Source organism: Procambarus clarkii, chromosome 71 (genome assembly GCF_040958095.1).
Source record: "Procambarus clarkii isolate CNS0578487 chromosome 71, FALCON_Pclarkii_2.0, whole genome shotgun sequence".
NCBI lineage: Eukaryota > Metazoa > Arthropoda > Malacostraca > Decapoda > Cambaridae > Procambarus > Procambarus clarkii.
Genome location: NC_091220.1, coordinates 17,667,018 through 17,691,258, shown reverse-complemented (window position 1 = coordinate 17,691,258; position 24,241 = coordinate 17,667,018). Strand labels below are relative to the sequence as shown.

General features: G+C 53.5%; 2 protein-coding genes across 2 annotated transcripts; both read left to right on the top strand.

Moving 5' to 3' along the window:
- The first annotated feature begins 3,606 nt into the window (after positions 1-3,606).
- Positions 3,607-19,897, top strand: LOC138356278 (adhesion G protein-coupled receptor E1-like). Its single transcript, XM_069312252.1, has 6 exons — positions 3,607-3,673; positions 15,513-15,644; positions 16,142-16,396; positions 18,186-18,301; positions 19,098-19,232; positions 19,694-19,897. The coding sequence occupies exons 1-6, from the start codon at positions 3,607-3,609 to the stop codon at positions 19,895-19,897; spliced, it is 909 nt and encodes a 302-aa protein (XP_069168353.1).
- Positions 19,898-20,747: 850 nt separating this feature from the next.
- LOC138356277 (uncharacterized) lies at positions 20,748-22,445 on the top strand. The gene has a single exon (XM_069312251.1). It carries the CDS (start codon positions 20,748-20,750, stop codon positions 22,443-22,445), a length of 1,698 nt encoding a protein of 565 aa, XP_069168352.1.
- Positions 22,446-24,241: the final 1,796 nt, after the last annotated feature.

Genomic DNA, 24,241 nt, shown 5'->3' with positions numbered 1-24,241 from the left:
TACTTGTGTGAAATGTCAACACAATAACTACACTATATATACTGCTCAGTCTGCGCCACAGCCTGCACCACAGCCACTACCACAGCCACCACCACAGCCGCCCCCACAGCCTGCACCACAGCCTGCACCACAGCCACCACCACAGCCTGCACCACAGCCACCACCACAGCCACCACCACAGCCTGCACCATAGCCACCACCACAGCCACGACCACAGCCTGCACCACAGCCTGCACCACAGCCTGCACCACAGCCTGCACCACAGCCTGCACCACAGCCACTACCACAGCCACCACCACAGCCGCCCCCACAGCCTGCACCACAGCCTGCACCACAGCCACCACCACAGCCACCACCACAGCCTGCACCACAGCCACCACCACAGCCTGCACCACAGCCTGCACCACAGCCACCACCACAGCCACCACCACAGCCGCCACCACAGCCTGCACCACAGCCTGCACCACAGTCTGCACCACAGCCTGCACCACAGCCTGCACCACAGCCTGCACCACAGTCTGCACCACAGCCTGCACCACAGCCTGCACCACAGCCTGCACCACAGCCGCCACCACAGCCTGCACCAAGCACACCACCACAGCCTGCACCACAGCCTGCACCACAGCCTGCACCACAGCCACCACCACAGCCACCACCACAGCCACGACCACAGCCTGCACCACAGCCTGCACCACAGCCTGCACCACAGCCTGCACCACAGCCTGCACCACAGCCTGCACCACAGCCTGCACCATAGCCACCACCACAGCCACGACCACAGCCTGCACCACAGCCTGCACCACAGCCTGCACCACAGCCTGCACCACAGCCACGACCACAGCCTGCACCACAGCCTGCACCACAGCCTGCACCACAGCCTGCACCACAGCCACCACCACAGCCACGACCACAGCCTGCACCACAGCCACCACCACAGCCACGACCACAGCCTGCACCACAGCCACCACCACAGCCACCACCACAGCCACCACCACAGCCTGCACCACAGCCACCACCACAGCCTGCACCACAGCCACCACCACAGCCACCACCACAGCCACCACCACAGCCTGCACCACAGCCACCACCACAGCCTGCACCACAGCCACCACCACAGCCACCACCACAGCCACCACCACAGCCACCACCACAGCCTGCACCACAGCCACCACCACAGCCACCACCACAGCCACCACCACAGCCACCACCACAGCCACCACCACAGCCACCACCACAGCCTGCACCACAGCCACCACCACAGCCTGCACCACAGCCTGCACCACAGCCACCACCACAGCCACCACCACAGCCACCACCGCAGCCACCACCACAGCCACCACCACAGGAAATACCAGTGAGGTGGTATAAGAGCAGCACTTACTAGGGTGAAGACAATCAGGTTTGGCGTCTCCGTTACCCGAGTCCCAGACGCCTCCCCCCTCCTCCCCCCCGGGCGCTGGGGTCACCCTGGCTGGCGTGGGAGGTGACCTCCACCCACCTCACCCTGGAGGTGACCTCTACCCACCCCACCCTGGAGGTGACCTCCACCCACCTCACCCTGGAGGTGACCTCCACCCACCTCACCCTGGAGGTGACCTCTACCCACCCCACCCTGGAGGTGACCTCTACCCACCTCACCCTGGAGGTGACCTCCACCCACCTCACCCTGGAGGTGACCTCCACCCACCTCATCCTGGAGGTGACCTCCACCCACCCCACCCTGGAGGTGACCTGTGACTATTCTGTCCAGATTTTGCCGTATAGTAGAGCAAGAAAGTGAGAGAGAGAGAGTGGCAGAATACCTCTCCCCGTGACCTGCATGGCGCAACTGGCGCCATCTGTGACTGACGTAAACATGAGGGAGTGGTGTGTCGACTGTGACGTCACGCCCCTCTAGTCAGTATTGACAATAAGTGACTGGAGTTGCAACACTTGCTCCACATTGTCAGTGTTGTCGCGGACGGTGACACTGTGGCCTCCAGGTACGGCAGTGTGGCCTCCAGGTACGGCAGTGTGGCCTCCAGGTACGGCAGTGTGGCCTCCAGGTACGGCAGTGTGGCCTCCAGGTACGGCAGTGTGGCCTCTAGGTACGGCAGTGTGGCCTCCAGGTACGGCAGAGTGGCCTCCAGGTACGGCAGTGTGGCCTCCAGGTACGGCAGTGTGGCCTCCAGGTACGGCAGTGTGGCCTCCAGGTACGGCAGTGTGGCCTCCAGGTACGGCAGTGTGGCCTCCAGGTACGGCAGTGTACCGTTTACACCCCTCCACCCTGTCTCACACACCTCCACCCCGTCCCACACACCTCCTCCTTCCCCTCATGGCTAAGATGGTTCCCATGCTCTCATGGGTTCAGGTTTTATCTGGCCCTGGGGGCGGAGGCAGGTGTGGGCGGTGGCAGGTGTGGGCAGGGGCAGGTGACTCACCACCAAGACGTTCTACGTCACCTGAGGTGTTTCAGGTCCTCAGTACACCCACACGTGGCACGGAGTGGGCTACCCAGCTCCTCCACCACACACACACCTGCCTAAATTACCCAAGAATCGTACGGTAGGTTCTCATGAAGAATGGGAAACCATAACCAATAATTTAAGCAAGTTTCCCATTAAAGTGAGCGAGATCAACTCCCTCTTCCGTTTTCTATACTGTCTGATGACCATAACTGTATACGGAGATTAATTCCAATCCCTTTATTGTCTTACTGTGAGAGAGAGAGAGAGAGAGAGAGAGAGAGAGAGAGAGAGAGAGAGAGAGAGAGAGCCAGAGAGACAGAGAGAGAGCCAGAGAGACAGAGAGAGAGCCAGAGAGAGCTAGAGAGAGAGAGCCAGAGAGAGAGAGAGAGAGAGAGAGAGAGAGAGAGACAGAGAGAGAGAGACAGAGAGAGAGCCAGAGAGAGCTAGAGAGAGAGAGCCAGAGAGAGAGAGAGAGAGAGACAGAGAGACAGAGAGAGAGCCAGAGAGAGCTAGAGAGAGAGAGCCAGAGAGAGCTAGAGAGAGAGAGCCAGAGAGAGCTAGAGAGAGAGAGCCAGAGAGAGCTAGAGAGAGAGAGCCAGAGAGAGAGAGAGAGAGCCAGAGAGAGAGAGAGAGAGAGAGAGAGAGAGAGAGAGAGAGCCAGAGAGAGAGAGAGAGAGAGAGAGAGCCAGAGAGAGAGAGAGAGAGAGAGAGAGAGAGAGAGAGAGAGAGAGAGAGAGAGCCAGAGAGAGAGAGAGAGAGAGAGAGAGAGAGAGAGAGAGAGAGCCAGAGAGAGAGAGAGAGAGAGAGAGAGAGAGAGAGAGAGAGAGAGAGAGAGAGAGAGAGAGACAGAGAGAGACAGAGAGACAGAGAGAGAGCCAGAGAGAGCTAGAGAGAGAGAGCCAGAGAGAGAGAGAGAGAGAGAGAGAGAGAGAGAGAGAGAGAGAGAGAGAGAGAGAGACAGAGAGACAGAGAGAGAGAGAGAGAGCTAGAGAGAGAGAGCCAGAGAGAGAGAGAGAGAGAGCCAGAGAGAGAGAGAGAGAGAGAGAGATATGTATGCCCCACATCCAAACAAGTTTACCAAGAATCAGAAAATGAAAGTTAGGAGTGGATGGATCTACTTGTCTGTATGGAGGGTCGAGGCCCAACTGGTTGGGTCACGATGCCGCCCGTGGAGGAGGTGGAGGAAGTTGTTGTACCGCACCTCACGCTTCACATCACTGCCACACGTAAAACACATCGCCTCATTACCTGCCCATATGACCCGTAACCACTCTTTGAAAACTCATCAACGATACTTACTTTCCCAAACACACAACCTTATTTACTTATTTATATGTGAACAGTTTATGGCAATACTGGTTGTTAGAGTCATGGGTAACTACTGTTTACAGTGAAAGTGGTCGTTTGGTGCTGTAAGTGGAGTCTTAAGGAGCTTGTTCCACCATCTTGATCTTCAGTCTTCCCGCTGTTCGTATCCCCTGGATCATTATGTGACGAGGGCGTCTGCTTAATTTATTATTTTCTTCAGTGGAAGCCAAGGTTCCTGAGCTGGTTTGTTTCCCTATTGAGGTTAAGGCCTATCAACCTCTGGAGGGTGTGGAGGTTAAGGCCTATCAACCTCTGGAGGGTGTAGAGGTTAAGGCCTATCAACCTCTGGAGGGTGGTTGAGGTTAAGGCCTATCAACCTCTGGAGGGTGTAGAGGTTAAGGCCTATCAACCTCTGGAGGGTGTAGAGGTTAAGGCCTATCAACCTCTGGAGGGTTGAGGTTAAGGCCTATCAACCTCTGGAGGGTGTAGAGGTTAAGGCCTATCAACCTCTGGAGGGTTGAGGTTAAGGCCTATCAACCTCTGGAGGGTGTGGAGGTTAAGGCCTATCAACCTCTGGAGGGTTGAGGTTAAGGCCTATCAACCTCTGGAGGGTTGAGGTTAAGGCCTATCAACCTCTGGAGGGTTGAGGTTAAGGCCTATCAACCTCTGGAGGGTGTGGAGGTTAAGGCCTATCAACCTCTGGAGGGTTGAGGTTAAGGCCTATCAACCCCTGGAGGGTGTAGAGGTTAAGGCCTATCAACCTCTGGAGGGTTGAGGTTAAGGCCTATCAACCCCTGGAGGGTTGAGGTTAAGGCCTATCAACCCCTGGAGGGTGTAGAGGTTAAGGCCTATCAACCTCTGGAGGGTTGAGGTTAAGGCCTATCAACCTCTGGAGGGTTGAGGTTAAGGCCTATCAACCCCTGGAGGGTGTAGAGGTTAAGGCCTATCAACCTCTGGAGGGTTGAGGTTAAGGCCTATCAACCTCTGGAGGGTTGAGGTTAAGGCCTATCAACCTCTGGAGGGTGTGGAGGTTAAGGCCTATCAACCTCTGGAGGGTTGAGGTTAAGGCCTATCAACCTCTGGAGGGTTGAGGTTAAGGCCTATCAACCTCTGGAGGGTTGAGGTTAAGGCCTATCAACCTCTGGAGGGTTGAGGTTAAGGCCTATCAACCTCTGGAGGGTGTGGAGGTTAAGGCCTATCAACCTCTGGAGGGTTGAGGTTAAGGCCTATCAACCTCTGGAGGGTGGTTGAGGTTAAGGCCTATCAACCTCTGGAGGGTGGTTGAGGTTAAGGCCTATCAACCTCTGGAGGGTGTTGAGGTTAAGGCCTATCAACCTCTGGAGGGTGGTTGAGGTTAAGGCCTATCAACCTCTGGAGGGTGTAGAGGTTAAGGCCTATCAACCTCTGGAGGGTGTAGAGGTTAAGGCCTATCAACCTCTGGAGGGTGGTTGAGGTTAAGGCCTATCAACCTCTGGAGGGTGGTTGAGGTTAAGGCCTATCAACCTCTGGAGGGTGTAGAGGTTAAGGCCTATCAACCTCTGGAGGGTGTAGAGGTTAAGGCCTATCAACCTCTGGAGGGTGTAGAGGTTAAGGCCTATCAACCTCTGGAGGGTGTAGAGGTTAAGGCCTATCAACCTCTGGAGGGTGGTTGAGGTTAAGGCCTATCAACCTCTGGAGGGTGTAGAGGTTAAGGCCTATCAACCTCTGGAGGGTGTAGAGGTTAAGGCCTATCAACCCCTGGAGGGTGTAGAGGTTAAGGCCTATCAACCTCTGGAGGGTGTAGAGGTTAAGGCCTATCAACCCCTGGAGGATGTAGAGGTTAAGGCCTATCAACCTCTGGAGGGTGTAGAGGTTAAGGCCTATCAACCTCTGGAGGGTGTAGAGGTTAAGGCCTATCAACCCCTGGAGGGTGTTGAGGTTAAGGCCTATCAACCCCTGGAGGGTGTGTAGGTGTATATACACAGTAAACTGAGACACCTGTCAGTATTAGTACATCAGTGAATAAGTTTACACTTGTCTGATGACTTGAAGGTGGAGTGGTTCTTGTGTTGACGAGCACTCACAGGTGTTGTGGTGGTCGAGTGTATGTTCAAGTGACACTTTGATGGACACACTTGGGTGTGAAGTGTGTGGGGTGGGGTGTAGTGGCCCAGGGGGGCACGCTGGTGGTACACCAGATACTCTACACTCTACACGGCTCTCACTGTATTATGGTAATGTATTCAACAGGGTTTTGTAACATTAAGTCACGGACACTGTGTTTAGCGATTTGGAAGATGGTTACCTTCTTGAGGTTATCTTGATGATTTCGGGGCTTTAGTGTCCCCGCGGCCCGGTCCTCGACCAGGCCTCCACCCCCAGGAAGCAGCCCGTGACAGCTGACTAACTCCCAGGTACCTATTTACTGCTAGGTAACAGGGGCATTTAGGGTGAAAGAAACTTTGCCCATTTGTTTCTGCCTCGTGCGGGAATCGAACCCGCGCCACAGAATTAGGAGTCCTGCGCGCTATCCACCAGGCTACGAGGCCCCCTGGAGGGTGGTAGAGGGTGGTGGTTGTAGAAGAGGGTAGTGGTAGAGGGTGGTGGTGGTAGAGGGTAGTGGTAGAAGAGGGTAGTGGTAGAGGGTGGTGGTTGTAGAAGAGGGTAGTGGTAGAGGGTGGTGGTAGTAGAGGATAGTGGTAGAGAATGGTGGTTGTGGTGGTGGTGGCTGGTTCTCCCACGTCTTACAAGATCAGTGACCTGTTGAAGCTTACGCCTACTGTGCCGCTAAGATGCTCTCTCTCTCTCTCCCTCCTACACATTCCTGGCCGCTCTGGTCCAGGTTGACGACCCCACAACACTTAGACGACACACAAGTTAATATTGTGATAATAATTAACACTGGGATGTGTACACGATGTTCCAACATGAGAGACAACAGTTTGGTGTGAAGAGCCACAGCCCCGGGGCACACCTGCTGGTCCACTACCCTCCCTCCCTTCCTCACCCTGGTGCTGACACACCTGCTGGTCCACTACCCTCCCTCCCCTCCCTCACCCTGGTGCTGACACACCTGCTGGTCCACTACCCTCCCTCACCCTGGTGCTGACACACCTGCTGGTCCACTACCCTCCCTCACCCTGGTGCTGACACACCTGCTGGTCCACTACCCTCCCTCACCCTGGTGCTGACACACCTGCTGGTCCACTACCCTCCCTCACCCTGGTGCTGACACACCTGCTGGTCCACTACCCTCCCTCACCCTGGTGCTGACACACCTGCTGGTCCACTACCCTCCCTCACCCTGGTGCTGACACACCTGCTGGTCCACTACCCTCCCTCCCTCCCTCCCTCACCCTGGTGCTGACACACCTGCTGGTCCACTACCCTCCCTCCCCCTGCTACTGACACACCTGCTGGTCCACTACCCTCCCTTCCTCACACTGGTGCTGACACACCTGCTGGTCCACTACCCTCCCTCCCACTGCTACTGACACACCTGCTGGTCCACTACCCTCCCTCCCTCCCCCTGGTGCTGACACACCTGCTGGTCCACTACCCTCCCTTCCTCACCCTGGTGCTGACACACCTGCTGGTCCACTACCCTCCCTCCCTCACCCTGCTACTGACACACCTGCTGGCCCACTACCTTCCCTCCCCCTGCTACTGACACACCTGCTGGTCCACTACCCTCCCTCCCTCCCTCACCCTGGTGCTGACACACCTGCTGGTCCACTACCCTCCCTCCCTCCCCCTGCTACTGACACACCTGCTGGCCCACTACCTTCCCTCCCCCTGCTACTGACACACCTGCTGGTCCACTACCCTCCCTCCCTCCCTCACCCTGGTGCTGACACACCTGCTGGTCCACTACCCTCCCTCACCCTGGTGCTGACACACCTGCTGGTCCACTACCCTCCCTCACACTGGTGCTGACACACCTGCTGGTCCACTACCCTCCCTCACCCTGGTGCTGACACACCTGCTGGTCCACTACCCTCCCTCACCCTGGTGCTGACACACCTGCTGGTCCACTACCCTCCCTCACCCTGGTGCTGACACACCTGCTGGTCCACTACCCTCCCTCACCCTGGTGCTGACACACCTGCTGGTCCACTACCCTCCCTCACCCTGGTGCTGACACACCTGCTGGTCCACTACCCTCCCTCACTCTGGTGCTGACACACCTGCTGGTCCACTACCCTCCCTCACCCTGGTGCTGACACACCTGCTGGTCCACTACCCTCCCTCCCTCCCCCTGCTACTGACACACCTGCTGGCCCACTACCTTCCCTCCCCCTGCTACTGACACACCTGCTGGTCCACTACCCTCCCTCCCTCCCTCACCCTGGTGCTGACACACCTGCTGGTCCACTACCCGCCCTCCCTCCCCCTGCTACTGACACACCTGCTGGTCCACTACCCTCCCTCCCTCCCCCTGCTACTGACACACCTGCTGGCCCACTACCTTCCCTCCCCCTGCTACTGACACACCTGCTGGTCCACTACCTTCCCTCCCCCTGCTACTGACACACCTGCTGGTCCACTACCCTCCCTTCCTCACCCTGGTGCTGACACACCTGCTGGTCCACTACCCTCCCTCCCTCCCCCTGCTACTGACACACCTGCTGGTCCACTACCCTCCCTCCCTCCCCCTGCTACTGACACACCTGCTGGTCCACTACCTTCCCTCCCCCTGCTACTGACACACCTGCTGGTCCACTACCCTCCCTCCCTCCCTCACCCTGGTGCTGACACACCTGCTGGTCCACTACCCTCCCTCCCTCCCCCTGCTACTGACACACCTGCTGGCCCACTACCTTCCCTCCCCCTGCTACTGACACACCTGCTGGCCCACTACACTTCCCTCCCCCTGCTACTGACACACCTGCAGGTATCACTTTCCCCTTGTGTCAGTGTCTCCATTCCTTGTGTGGTTGCGGTGTGGGCGTGGGCGGGCAGGGGCCGCCTGGGGCTGACACCTGACGCCCACACCTGGTTCAATGACCCGGGCACCCCCCCCCCCACCCCCTCTTCCCTCTTCACTCTTCCTGGGAGTGTTTCTGGCAGGTGTGTGGCGTGGTGGGAGGGGGGGGGGGACACACCCCCTCTACAATATGGCCGCAGTCTTGGGCATCTCTTTATCTTAAGATACAGCAAGGCGGACTGCCCGCCTGGTGTCAGCAAGGCGGACAGCCCGACTGCTATCACAGTTCTCATTATACACCTATGTATACAACCCCCCCCCCTCCCCCTCGCCCCCATACCCCTCCTCCAAAGACAGGAAGACCAGCCAGAGTGCAGCCAGTTAGGACCTCTTACACCCAGAGACACTCTGCCACACCCACAAGACAATAAGTGTGAGGCGACCCTTGAGGACCACCATAGCCTGGGTACAGTGGTGAGTACTGACCAACGCCGCCACTCTCATGGTCTCTGGTGGGGCCGGATGTCTCAGACCTCCCGGCAGTGTACCCTGGAGGATTAGGGTCGGCGTACCCCACAAGAACCCTAGAGGGGTCTTCCTTGCGCAAGAGCCCTAAAGGAGCCTTCCTTGCGCAAGAGCCCTAAAGTGGTCTTCCTTGCGCAAGAGCCCTAAAGGGGTCTTCCTTGCGCAAGAGCCCTAAAGGAGTCTTCCTTGCGCAAGAGCCCTAAAGGGGTCTTCCTTGCGCAAGAGCCCTAAAGGGGTCTTCCTTGCGCAAGAGCCCTAAAGGAGTCTTCCTTGCGCAAGAGCCCTAAAGGGGTCTTCCTTGCGCGAGAGCCCTAAAGGAGTCTTCCTTGCGCAAGAGCCCTAAAGGGGTTTCCTTGCGCAAGAACCCGCGTCCCGCAGGTGTGTGGCAGCGGGTACACTCTGAGAGCCCCGGGACGGCAGCGGGTCACGAACGGTTGACGTCATTGTCTGCGGGGCGGTGGGCAGCGGTCCGCCGTCAGCATATGGCGCTCTGAGCCCCGCTGTCAGCACTCTCTCTCACTGTGAGGAGAACCTGATGGAGAGTTTGGTTCATGGTGAGGGTGTAGAGCATCCCCTGAAGGTTCCCTGTCTCTCCCTTGTCTCTGTCACAAGACCTTGTGGTGACCTTTGTGGATGACAGACGATGAGGTCACGGTATCTTGGGGTGAGACAGGTGGGCCGGGAGTGAGAGTGGGCGTGACCAGACGGGTGGGCCGGGAGTGAGAGTGGGCGTGACCTCTCCCTCCCAAGTGCAACACAACACTGACATGTGACTACCAGTACGAGGCCGCCCACGCCACCATACCGGTACCTCAGGACCCCAAGCCACACACCCTCAAGGTGGCCCTCTGCACCACCAGGGGCCCCCCTACACCACCGGTGGCCCCCTACACCACCGGGGGCAACTGTCGGTCACTGGTGTCGACGCGTGTGTGCGTGTCACCTGAGTGCCGCGGCGGCCACCCACACATGACAGCAACTGTTCCTATGTTCTGTCACCCGAGAACTTCCGTCCTGCTGGGCCACCTGCCGGGCCACCTGCTGGTCCACCTGCCGGGCCACCTGTCGGGCCACCTGCCGGGCCACCTGCTGGTCCTCCTGCTGGTCCACCTGCCGGGCCACCTGCTGGTCCACCTGGCGGGCCACCTGTATGGCGCTCTCAGGGGCAGGCGTGACCATCTGCGTCACCAACAACAGTACTAAACGCCAGTAGAAGCTTGTCCCTCAGTGTACTCTCCAGCAATATGGCGCGCGACAGCCTAGTATCCTGGCCGGGGGAGGATTGACTAGGCGAGGGTCCTTAGCTGTTGGCGCCATTCCCTGCGACAGTAACTGGGCACCTTGTTGTTGAGAGAGAGTCGTGTTCCAGGGTAAACTAGTGGGTGAGCCATGAGCCATGGGGGGGGGGGGGAGGGACAACTCTCAGCATGGTAACAGGAGTCAGCAGGCTCCTGTAACTCACCTGTGCGTCAAAAAAACAATTGAGGTATGAAAAAAGGGAGAGTAGTGAGGACTCACTCAGTTGTGAGGTGAACACTCATCTCTCTGCCTCGTCTGTTGGCCTGTTTGTGTGTGTTGTGGGGGCGGGGGTGTCGTAGTGTTTGATGAGGGGGGGGGGGCCTGGGGTTAGGGGTTAGGGGAAGGGGGCTGGGGAAGGGGGCTGGGAAACACTTTGAAAGCCAAGCACGGGGATCAACATGGGAAGTGTTTAAACATCTTCAGGTCACTAGCCCCACTTTTTTATGACTTACTCAACCTTCTCATGAACGATGGTGTCGCACACTACACACTCTCCTCCTCCTCCAGAAGGCTGAACATTACAACTGAGAAGAGGGGACATATACGCAGGAAGGATACATGAGAGGTGAATGACAATGCCTAAGACAAGAACAAGAGGAAACTGCACAAGACCCACTGACTAATTCATGTCAGTTCCAGGAACCGACGATACTAATGACATAACTGTATTAATGATCTAACTCAAATAGTTTTGTTTAATTTGGCAATTAAAAATAAACCCAAATTGTACAAATATTATTAATGTTCATATTGTACGGCTTTGTAATTTGTATTAAAGCCGATTCAATAGTGTTTCTATTGAAAATGTTTTTAGTTATTGAAGAAAAACTCTCCCAATTAAATTGTTGAAAATTATCTCACTTCGTTGTTAAACAATATATATATATATATATATATATATATATATATATATATATATATATATATATATATATATATATATATATATATATATATATATATATGCAATTGACGATCACAAAACACTGATCATTTTATGCGGAAAATCCACAGAGAAATATGAAATGAGGTGAACGTTTCGGCTTTGTTAAAGCCTTTGTCAACACCAGACTGACTAAGGAGAAGGGAGAAGGGGGGAAGATATATAGGCCGACACCTGACCACCCCATCCCAAGGGTTGGTCAGGTGTAATTAACCAAAAACAGGTATAGCTTAGCTTAGAATGGTCAAAGAGGATTAAGTGGTCAGAGAATAAGGATGAAAGATTAAAGAAAAGCCTCATGAACACACAATATATATTCATATATTGTGTGTTCATGAGGCTTTTCTTTAATCTTTCATCCTTATTCTCTGACCACTTAATCCTCTTTGACCATTCTAAGCTAAGCTATACCTGTTTTTGGTTAATTACACCTGACCAACCCTTGGGATGGGGTGGTCAGGTGTCGGCCTATATATCTTCCCCCCTTCTCCCTTCTCCTTAGTCAGTCTGGTGTTGACAAAGGCTTTAACAAAGCCGAAACGTTCACCTCATTTCATATTTCTCTGTGGATTTTCCGCATATATATATATATATATATATATATATATATATATATATATATATATATATATATATATATATATATATATATATATATATATATATATATATATATATATATATGTGTGTGTGTACACGTTCGCTAGGGCAGAGGCCACGACCCGGGCAAGCCACCTCACGCGTCTTAAACCATCTTGGGTTACTCCTTAAACATTCTGGAAGCTTCAGTGGAGGTTTTTTTGCTTCACTAATGACTTCATAGTCAACATGTCAGCAGAAGGTGGTGAAGACGTCTGAGGTAGTTGTGTGTACTGCCAACCCCGACCTTACCTAACCTTCAGTACTGGTCTCTGGTTCCCAGCTGGACCTGACGCCTCCTCCTGTGACAAGTGTGAGATGTTAGTGTTACTGCTACACTGTACCACTCCACCCTGCTGTTCCAGTGTTACCACAACACTGGTACCACTCCACACTGTGTTCCAGTGTTACTACAACACTGTACCATTCCACACTGTGTTACAGTGTTACCACAACACTGTACCACTCCACACTGCGTTCCAGTGTTACTACAACACTGTACCATTCCACACTGTGTTACAGTATTACCACAACACTGGTACCACTCCACCCCTGCGTGACAGTGTTACCACAACACTGTACCACTCCACCCTGTGTTACAGTGTTACCACAACACTGGTACCACTCTACACTGTGTTACAGTGTTACCAAGAAGGGTGGAAGGTGACCTTGGGTGGAGGGATACTCTGGCCTCCTGGCTGTAATCTCCAGGTATTAACGCGCCATAATGTACCGCTGACGATGATCTGTGCACGCCCACTGCGCACGCCCACTGCGCACGCTCACTGCGCACGCTCACTGCGCACGCCTTGACTCTCACATAAAAAACAATTACTTGCAAGTTATGATAAGCAAGAAAACTAATCCCCGCGCCCTATTATCAACAGGATCTGGGCGCGGCTCCTGTGAAATTGGTGAAGTTATGAATATGATTTCCTCAAAGATGTTAAGTTATGGGAGTTTTTTTTTGCTTAAGTTAGGTGGGGGAGTGTTGGGGGGGGGGGGAGTTATTACAGGATGCAGGTAGTGTGGTCGGCTGGTCCTGGCTCCTGCTAATTGGCTGGTTCTGGTAGACTGGTTTCTAACGACACACAATGTTGCTGACTCATAAACACACACTCACCAGTATGTCTGTGGTTGGTCACTAGGTTAGTGGTTGGTCACTTGGTTAGTGGTTGGTCACTTGGTTAGTGGTTGGTTACTAGGCTAGTGGTTGGTCACTAGGCTAGTGGTTGGTCACTTGGTTAGTGGTTGGTCACTTGGTTAGTGGTTGGTCACTTGGTTAGTGGTTGGTTACTAGGCTAGTGGTTGGTCACTTGGTTAGTGGTTGGTCACTAGGTTAGTGGTTGGTCACTTGGTTAGTGGTTGGTTACTAGGCTAGTGGTTGGTCACTTGGTTAGTGGTTGGTTACTAGGCTAGTGGTTGGTCACTAGGCTAGTGGTTGGTCACTTGGTTAGTGGTTGGTCACTTGGTTAGTGGTTGGTCACTTGGTTAGTGGTTGGTTACTAGGCTAGTGGTTGGTCACTTGGTTAGTGGTTGGTCACTAGGTTAGTGGTTGGTCACTAGGCTAGTGGTTGGTCACTAGGCTAGTGGTTGGTCACTAGGCTAGTGGTTGGTCACTTGGTTAGTGGTTGGTTACTAGGCTAGTGGTTGGTCACTTGGTTAGTGGTTGGTCACTTGGTTAGTGGTTGGTCACTTGGTTAGTGGTTGGTTACTAGGCTAGTGGTTGGTCACTTGGTTAGTGGTTGGTTACTAGGCTAGTGGTTGGTCACTTGGTTAGTGGTTGGTTACTAGGCTAGTGGTTGGTCACTAGGTTAGTGGTTGGTTACTAGGCTAGTGGTTGGTCACTTGGTTAGTGGTTGGTCACTAGGTTAGTGGTTGGTCACTAGGCTAGTGGTTGGTCACTTGGTTAGTGGTTGGTCACTTGGTTAGTGGTTGGTCACTTGGTTAGTGGTTGGTTACTAGGCTAGTGGTTGGTCACTTGGTTAGTGGTTGGTCACTAGGCTAGTGGTTGGTCACTAGGTTAGTGGTTGGTCACTAGGTTAGTGGTTGGTCACTAGGCTAGTGGTTGGTCACTTGGTTAGTGGTTGGTCACTAGGTTAGTGGTTGGTCACTAGGCTAGTGGTTGGTCACCATGCTACTGATTAATCACCATGCTAGTGGTTACCGTAATAACTCGTTATTGACACAAAATCCATCACCTAATTAACTTAAGGGCCATCTCTAGTAGCATCGAGGATCTTATCCTTTACGGCTTCGGCGGGTAGGCGGTTCCACGGGTTAATAACCCTATGGGCGAAACAGCATGTGTTCTCAGTCCTACACTGTGGCTTGTTGAGCTTGAAACCGTGGCTCCTTGTAAGTGTACACTTACAAGGAGCCACACCTGACCTTCTGATGACCTTAATCCACACCTGACCTTCTGAAGAGGTGGTGTGGATTAATATCTTGCAGGTTGTTCAGTACTTTAAAAGGCCTCTTGAGAGATGAGCCTTGTCATGTCTGGTTTGGGGGTGTTGTTAGCCACCTGTGGCTCTCACCTGTCCTTGGTGAGTGAGCTGACTCACTTCTGGAATGATTTGTGGAGCTGTGATTAACTTTTTTCAAGGCTGTGATGTCCTTTTAGAAGTTGGGGTCCCCCATGCTTGGTTACAGTACAACCCGTTCTCGCACTTTCGTATAGTCAATATTGACTAATTAAATATGTGCATATGTGACACACTAAACATACTAGTTTACCTTGAAAAGCTTAATAAAAAAACACCGACCTTACCTAACCTTCTTAGTATGTTAAGATAAGCATCTTATTGCTTCGTAATTACAATTACTACTTAACCTATCATAGGTATAGGTTTAAGGCGGGTTTAGGGCGTGCTTTAGGGGGGTTTAGGGCGTGCATAAGATTATTACTTAACCTATTAAAGGTATAGGTTAAGTAATAATTGTAATTACGAAGCAATAAGATGCTTATCTTAACATACTAAGAAGGTTAGGTGAGGTCGGTGTTTTCTATGAAGCTTTTCAAGGTAAACTAGTATGTTTAGTATGTCACATATGCACGTATTTAATAAGTCAATATTGACTGTAAGAAAGTGCGAGAACGGGTTGTACTGTAGCCACACAGTACAGTATAAGTATACATCCAGTATAGTCATTTACGGAACACCTTAGGCACTCTGGGACACGTCTTGAACCCCCAAGTGCCAAAGGGTGATGTGTGGGGTGGAGATAATGACAACCCACTCTCCCTACGTCGCGTCTTGACCCCCATTGACAGCTAATATTTTAGTGTAGAGACATTAGACCATGTTTACTAAGTTACTTATGCCTCTGTTGCCCCTTAACGGGCGGCTGTAATTTACGCTAATCCACAGGAATTTGTAATGTGTATGTAATGTGTGTGTTGTTGTATGGGTTGTATAAGTGTGTATTATGTATGTTGCAGATATTGACGAGTGCCTGGTACCGGAGCTGGCTGATAAGTGCGCAGAGGATGCGGAGTGTTGTAACTTGCCTGCGCACTACACCTGTAAGTGCAAGGATGGCTTCACCGGCGACGGCTACAACACTTGTTCAGGTGAGTCCCTCACGCACACGCGCGAGCACATGCACGCATACACTCACACACACACACACACACCACCACACACCACACACACACACACACCACACACACACACACACACACACACACACACACACACACACACACACACACACACACACACACACACACACACACACACACACACACACACAACGACAACCAACCGCTAAAAAAAACGGGGTCCAAGAGCTGGAGCTCAATCTTGCAGACACAAACAGTAAACACACACGCACGCACACACGCAAAGTTTGACGATAAAGGTATAAAGAGTGGACACTAGAAGAGGCGATAAAGGCGAGAGGTGAAGGGCGCGCCAGCACGGCAGGATGGAGTCTCGCAGCGCTGACAGGATGCGAACCACAGAACAAAAAATGTCCCAATAACTTGCCACTGAAATCCCCTCCCAACATGTGTAGTGTAGCGAGGATAGGAAGACCTTAAGGTCCTTGGTGCTGACGCTACATCAGACCTTAAGGTCCTTGGTGGTGACACCAAACCAGACCTTAAGGTCCTTGGTGGTGACACTACACCAGACCTTAAGGTCCTTGGTGCTGACGCTACATCAGACCTTAAGGTCCTTGGTGCTGACGCTACATCAGACCTTAAGGTCCTTGGTGCTGACGCTACATCAGACCTTAAGGTCCTTGGTGCTGACGCTACATCAGACCTTAAGGTCCTTGGTGCTGACGCTACATCAGACCTTAAGGTCCTTGGTGCTGAGGGTGACAGGTGTGGTGCAGGTGTTGGGGGGAGGGTTTAGGGTGTGCATGAGGATCTGTGGTCCAGACCAGTGGATGGATGGGTGACCTCTGGCCATGGTGGTGGCTGGAGGAATGTGGCAAAGTGTGCCACCAGGCAGACTGTGGCACTCGGCTGGGGGTGCGATAGGCCACCAGTGTGCCCCCTCCTCCCCCCCCAACACGTGTGTGAGAGCTCCTGGTAGAAAGTTGCCCCCTCTCCTCCACCCCCACCCCCTCACCCCCCTCTACAGCTATGCCACCAGCCTCCTACTTGTCCTCATATCCCAGCTCCTTGTCCTCATACCCCAGCTCCTTGTCCTCATACCCCAGCTCCTTGTCCTCATACCCCAGCTCCTTGTCCTCATACCCCAGCTCCTTGTCCTCATATCCCAGCTCCTTGTCCTCATACCCCAGCTCCTTGTCCTCATACCCCAGCTCCTTGTCCTCATACCCCAGCTCCTTGTCCTCATACCCCAGCTCCTTGTCCTCATACCCCAGCTCCTTGTCCTCATATCCCAGCTCCTTTTCTTCTTATCCCAGCTCCTTGTCCTCATATCCCAGCTCCTTGTCCTCATACCCCAGCTCCTTGTCCTCATACCCCAGCTCCTTGTCCTCATATCTTAATGGAGTACTGGACTCCAGGGCCGCCGTATCTGGAGAGTGGGACGCAAGGCAGGCACTCCCAGGCGGCTCCAGGCTGTATCGTACTGTATTATGGGTATATTCCTTTATTGGACCTGACCAGACCCGCCGCCATCTTCAGTTGTGTACAGGTGGCCTAGTTGACTGGCACTTGTCAGAGGCATAGTGGTGCCGCCCGCGCCACGCCTGCCACCACACACCCAACTGGTGGCAATATTGCAAGTAGGAAGAGAGACAGAGAGACAGAAAGAGAAAGAGAGAAACAGAGAGAGCGAGTGAGAGAGACAGAGAGAGAGAGAGTAGGGAATGACTATTTCTTTAGAATGTGACGATAAAGCCGATTATCTTTTAACTGATTACAAAAGCCAGGGTGTGGGTTAAGCTTGTGTGTGGACATAGAGGATTACCAAAGCCGGTAGCACGGGGTCACCAAAGGTCACGGAGGACCGCCACAGGTCCCGTACATGTGCACACGCACAACATACACACACGCACATAATAACACATTATTAACACACACAACACGCAAAAGTTAGTCCTGAGCATTTGAAGTAAACAAGAAATTGTGAGTATTAGTATCCTGCTGTGTTGTATGGTGAGGCAGAAGGTCCTCCTCTTGACTTACCACAACGTACAAAATACGGGCTACTAAAACACACCAACCCAAGCCACCCACCTAACCCTAACCAGCCTACAAAGAAAACGTGGATATATTTCTGAGCCGCTACATAGTACACCTTATTATGTACGTTGGGGAATATAGCGTACACAGTGAGGCGCATTAGTTAAGAGGACGGGGTGATTAGGGAGCCGGTCGGCCGAGCGGACAGCACGCTGGACTTGTGATCCTGTGGTCCTGGGTTCGATCCCAGGCGCCGGCGAGAAACAATGGGCAGAGTTTCTTTCACCCTATGCCCCTGTTACCTAGCAGTAAAATAGGTACCTGGGTGTTAGTCAGCTGTCACGGGCTGCTTCCTGGGGGTGGAGGCCTGGTCGAGGACCGGGCCGCGGGGACACTAAAAAGCCCCGAAATCATCTCAAAATAACCTCAAGATAAGATCTCAAGATAAGATCTCAAGATAACCTCAAGATGGTCGTCGGTGACACTAATGGTGTTGATGTGTTGCAGACATCAACGAGTGCGAGTCTCCAGGAGCGTGCGGCCACAACGCCATCTGCTCCAATCTCCACGGCAACTACACCTGCACCTGCCCTGACGGCTTCATCGGCAACCCCTACACTGGCGTGAGTATCTCCACACCACTCACTCTCTCACTTGATCAACTCTAGCAGCTCTAAATGTGGATCATTTCTTACTCTAGTTGAGCTCTCCTGTGTGTTCTCGGGAAAGATATTTTCTTTCTGTCTCGTTGAAATTTACCATTCTTGTTGTTGTTTGGTGGTGATAATACCCCCTGAGGGCTCCATCATCTCTTCCCATCACCAGCCTCTAACCTTTCCCCTTTCCAGATCTACTGAGTCTCTCAGAGCAACTGTCTCATTGTCTTTCATCATCTCCTACATTATATTTCTCAGTTGTGAGCCTCATCGTGTCTCACAGGGAGCATCGTCAACCATTCTTGTCTCTGTGACATCTCACACAGCATCCCTGGCATCTGTGGCAGCATCCCTAATATCTATGAACTTTCTCTCCATTCATAAGTGTCCAACCACTTGGGCTGGACGGTAGAGCGACGGTCTCGCTTCATGAAGGTCGACGTTCAATCCCCGACCGTCCAAGTGGTTGGACACCATTCCTTACCCTCCGTCCCATCCCAAATCCTTATCCTGACCCCTTCCCAGTGCTATATAGCCGTAATGGCTTTGCGCTTTCCCCCTGATAGTTCCTTCCATTCATAAGTGATGTCATTCTTCCCATTAATCAGTGGCAGCATCCCATCAATCTCCGAGGCCGGTTTTACATGTGTTAGTGGCAGCTCATCCCTCAGATGCAGCTTCCCTGTCATACTCCGGCACTCCTGCCTCGTCAGAGTGCCAGCTCACCTGTGCCACGCAGGCCTCTCATATCTTGCCCTTGCAGTGTGCGGACCTGGACGAGTGCCAGCGAGCGGACACCTGTGGACCAAGTGCCAAGTGCCACAACAGAGAAGGCGGACATGAGTGTGAATGTCCCCCAGGGTTCCAGGGTGACCCTTACTCCCGCGCTGGCTGTCAGGTGAGTGTGGGGAGGAGGTGAGTGGGGGGGGGGGAAGTGAGTGGGGAGGGGAAGGTGAGGGGCGGGAGGGGGGGGGGGCGTCAGGGCTGAGGGCGGGGGGGAGGGAAATGGACAGAGGTAAATATGTTTGTTGAGAGAGAGAGAGAGAGAGAGAGAGAGAGAGAGAGAGAGAGGGAGCGTTTATTCCAATTGATACATATACTAAACGGGTATTTAGGAGTAGGTTTCAGATGAGCTAAGGTAGGATAACAACTCTCGCTTGCAGTTTCACCAGGTACGTTATTTGACAGCCCTATTGAACCCTAGTCTTAGTTTAAAAGGAAGAGAGAGAAGGAGGTCAGCAACAGAGACCAAACTAGCAATATCTTACACACAATATTCTCAGAGCAGTGGTGGTCCTATATTACAACTCCACAAGCAAGGCTTGTCTCACGCGCTAACGAGTCAACCACTCATTACAGGACATCAACGAGTGCGAGACGCGGCCGTGCGCCGCCAACGCCGTCTGTGTGCACGGCATCAACAACTTCACGTGCGCCTGTCCCCCTGGCTTCCTCGGGGACCCGTACAGCACCCACGGGGCGTGCATAGGTAATGGGGCGTGGAGCTCTGATCACTGTATTGTAATACCTTCACGGGTCCTCAGCTGGACATTTCACCTTTAAGGCAACTCTTCCTTAAATATCGCCTCATGTGACCATTGACCTAATGGCTCTTAGCAACATGATTCAAATAGAATCCTTTTATATTTAGCGTAAAAGTCTTAGTTGTCAATTACCCCTCGTGGCGATGTTTATGGTCTAGTTACTTGTTGTGGTCCGCCGGTTGTGTGGTGGGTCTCGCTGGCCCGCCTGCTGCTGCTGGTGCTGCTACTGCTGCAGCAGCAGGCTGTCTGGCGCCCAGTGTTGGTGCTGCCTCCCCTACACCAACACAGCCAGAGGGCGGAGCATTCCATGGTCTCTTCCTCACCCTGTGTGGTTAGTGACTGTGTTAGTGAGGGGCGGGTGTAGCGAGACCTAAACATTCCACATGGCGGGTGTCTGGGGTCACCTGGGGTCATATATCTATACTCCCATTGTATTAATCACTAATGCTTACTAGTGTCAGGTGTGTGAGATAACCCTAGTTAATGATGTAGTGCCTAGGGATTGACTAATCTTACTAGTGTCAGGTGTGTGAGATAACCCTTGTTAATGAAGCAGTGAGGGAAGGCCAGGTGTGGCCAGGTGGAGACTAATCTTACGCTGCTTTACTAACAAGATATAAACGAGTGTGTGGACCCAGCCTCCGAGAGCGAGGGCCAGGACCAGGAGCTAGAGTCCACCACCTCACACATCCTGGAAGTGACGGCCGTGGACGCCATGATGGCCACCCTGCTGCCTGGCCTCCTGCAGGACTCCAATTGGACCTTCCCCTGCGGGTCGTCGGCGACCTGCATGAACACCCAGGGGTCGTATGAGTGCCGGTGCCCCCAGGGGTTCACAGGGGACCCCCTGGACGAGTGCACGGACATCAATGAGTGCGGTCACGCCACCACCTGCGCCTCACATGCCAAGTGCCTCAACATTCCCGGCTCCTACAAGTGCTTCTGTCCCAGCGGTTTCACCGGAGACGGGAAGATCTCCTGCAGCAGTTAGTACACCGCCCGTCTCATTCTTCACCGTCCCTGGAGGACCTGTCCCGGACAACCCTTCCTTCACCGTCCCTGGAGGACCTGTCCCGGACTACCATTCCTTCACCGTCCCTGGAGGACCTGTCCCGGACTACCATTCCTTCACCGTCCCTGGAGGACCTGTCCCGGACAACCCTTCCTTCACCGTCCCTGGAGGACCTGTCCCGGACTACCATTCCTTCACCGTCCCTGGAGGACCTGTCCCGGACAACCCTTCCTTCACCGTCCCTGGAGGACCTGTCCCGGACTACCATTCCTTCACCGTCCCTGGAGGACCTGTCCCGGACAACCCTTCCTTCACCGTCCCTGGAGGACCTGTCCCGGACTACCATTCCTTCACCGTCCCTGGAGGACCTGTCCCGGACAACCCTTCCTTCACCGTCCCTGGAGGACCTGTCCCGGACTACCTTCCCTTCACCGTCCCTGGAGGACCTGTCCCGGACAACCCTTCCTTCACCGTCCCTGGAGGACCTGTCCCGGACAACCCTTCCTTCACCGTCCCTGGAGGACCTGTCCCGGACAACCCTTCCTTCACCGTCCCTGGAAGACCTGTCCCGGACTACCATTCCTTCACCGTCCCTGGAGGACCTGTCCCGGACTACCATTCCTTCACCGTCCCTGGAGGACCTGTCCCGGACAACCCTTCCTTCACCGTCCCTGGAGGACCTGTCCCGGACTACCATTCCTTCACCGTCCCTGGAGGACCTGTCCCGGACAACCCTTCCTTCACCGTCCCTGGAGGACCTGTCCCGGACTACCATTCCTTCACCGTCCCTGGAGGACCTGTCCCGGACAACCCTTCCTTCACCGTCCCTGGAGGACCTGTCCCGGACTACCATTCCTTCACCGTCCCTGGAGGACCTGTCCCGGACAACCCTTCCTTCACCGTCCCTGGAGGACCTGTCCCGGACAACCCTTCCTTCACCGTCCCTGGAGGACCTGTCCCGGACTATTATTCCTTCACCGTCCCTGGAGGACCTGTCCCGGACAACCCTTCCTTCACCGTCCCTGGAGGACCTGTCCCGGACTACCATTCCTTCACCGTCCCTGGAGGACCTGTCCCGGACAACCCTTCCTTCACCGTCCCTGGAGGACCTGTCCCGGACTACCATTCCTTCACCGTCCCTGGAGGACCTGTCCCGGACAACCCTTCCTTCACCGTCCCTGGAGGACCTGTCCCGGACAACCCTTCCTTCACCGTCCCTGGAGGACCTGTCCCGGACTACCATTCCTTCACCGTCCCTGGAGGACCTGTCCCGGACAACCCTTCCTTCACCGTCCCTGGAGGACCTGTCCCGGACTACCATTCCTTCACCGTCCCTGGAGGACCTGTCCCGGACAACCCTTCCTTCACCGTCCCTGGAGGACCTGTCCCGGACTACCATTCCTTCACCGTCCCTGGAGGACCTGTCCCGGACAACCCTTCCTTCACCGTCCCTGGAGGACCTGTCCCGGACTACCATTCCTTCACCGTCCCTGGAGGACAAAAACGAACACTTCTTTCTTCGCTGTCATATTTAGTGTGTTTGACTTCGACTTGAGTTGAAAATTTTCCGCCAACAACAGCTCACGCTGCCCCGCCCCGCCCCGCCCCGCCCCGCCCCGCCCCGCCCCGCCCCGCCCCGCCCCGCCCCGCCCCGCCCCGCCCCGCCCCGCGCCGCCCCGCCCCGCCCCGCCCCGCCCCGCCCCGCCCCGCCCCGCCCCGCCCCGCCCCGCCCCGCCCCGCCCCGCGCCGCCCCGCCCCGCCCCGCCCCGCCCAGCCCCGCGCCCACCACTGTACAGGTGTCGTAGATGTGCTGACACACTCTAGTGTGCGCCCCTGCCTGTGTTGTGGGGTGTGAGAGTCGTGTGTGCGGCTCGCGCAACCCGTTCTCGCACTTGCTCACAGTCAATATTGGCTTATTTAATAAGTGCATATGTGACATACTAGTTGATTGTGAATATTTTAGTTTACCTTGAAAAGCTTCATAGAAAACACTGACCTTACCTAACCTTCTTAGTATGTTAAGATAAGCATCTTATTGCTTCGTAATTACAATTATTACTTAACCTATACCGTTGATAGGTTAAGTAATAATTGTAAATAAGAAGCAATAAGATGCTTATCTTAACATACTAAGAAGGTTAGGTGAGGTCGGTGTTTTCTATGAAGCTTTTCAAGGTAAACTAAAATATTCACAATCAATTAGTATGTCACATATGCACTTATTAAATAAGCCAATATTGACTAAAAGCAAGTGCGAGAACGGGTTGGGCTGCTGCCTCTCCCTCCCCCCGGCCCTCTCTCACCGCCCCCCCCCCCCCCCCACAGTTCCGCTCATCAACATTTTATCTAATTTATTTTGCAAAGTGTCTAACTTATGTCTGGCTAACGTTCCAGGTTAACATATTTCATATTCACTTCCCAGATTAATTATCAGATTGATCGATCAACTAGAAATATCTGACTTGACGCTACATATATGACATGTTAAATTCCATATTCCACATGAGACTTTTAGAGTCATTTATTCACGAGGGAACATATAAAAGGCAGCGCCCCCCAGGTTAATAATACAGGTAGACCATAACACAACAGGTGTATGGGTCAAAATTCCTACAATAATTACTCATAATGTAATGGTGAAGGTGTAGTATCCCTTGGGAATACCAGCGTTCTCACTAGCCACAACACTGAGGTCACGTTGAGCACCACAGGTCACACTCTCCTTACACTCAAGCCTGTGTTTCCCTGAGAGGAATGCTTGTGACCTGACTGTGTCTCTGTAGGCCTTTACTTCTCTCTGGGGCTGGGCGCCCTAAGCCCAGCATCTACACCTCCTAGGTAGTTACTGCGACGACTGTCAACCTCTCCTGTTTCCTCGTGGTATTTCCTGTTGAAGCTGCTTACTGGAGTGGCCTCAAGGAGCTCCTTTGGGAGTCAGGAACATTCTTGTGGGTTAGTCTGATACCTAGAGCTTTGTGCACCTTGTGTGTTCTCTTGTCTCCTGTGTGCTGGTGTGTCCCGTTAATGCTCCAGCACTTTGACGTAATGACTGTGGACTGAAGCTTTCGTAGTTTCTTTGTAATATACAGACGAATACACACACACACACACACACACACACACACACACACACACACACACACACACACACACACACACACACACACACACACACCACACACCACACACCACACACACACACACACACACACACACACACACACACACACACACACACACACACACACACACACACATACTTCTTGCCTAGCATCTGTCCATGTGATCCATCTCCCTACCTGACCTTGACAACTCTCACTACCCAATTATTGTTCTACAATGCCAGTGGTC

Coding starts and splice junctions, on each gene's coding strand:
- LOC138356277 (XM_069312251.1), top strand. CDS start 20,748: ATGAGTGCGGTCACGCCACCACCTGCGCCTCACATGCCAAGTGCCTCA.
- LOC138356278 (XM_069312252.1), top strand. CDS start 3,607: ATGCCGCCCGTGGAGGAGGTGGAGGAAGTTGTTGTACCGCACCTCACG. Junction 3,674..15,512: donor GCTTCACATCACTGCCACAC/GTAAAACACATC, acceptor TGTATGTTGCAG/ATATTGACGAGTGCCTGGTA. Junction 15,645..16,141: donor CGGCTACAACACTTGTTCAG/GTGAGTCCCTCA, acceptor ACGCTACATCAG/ACCTTAAGGTCCTTGGTGGT.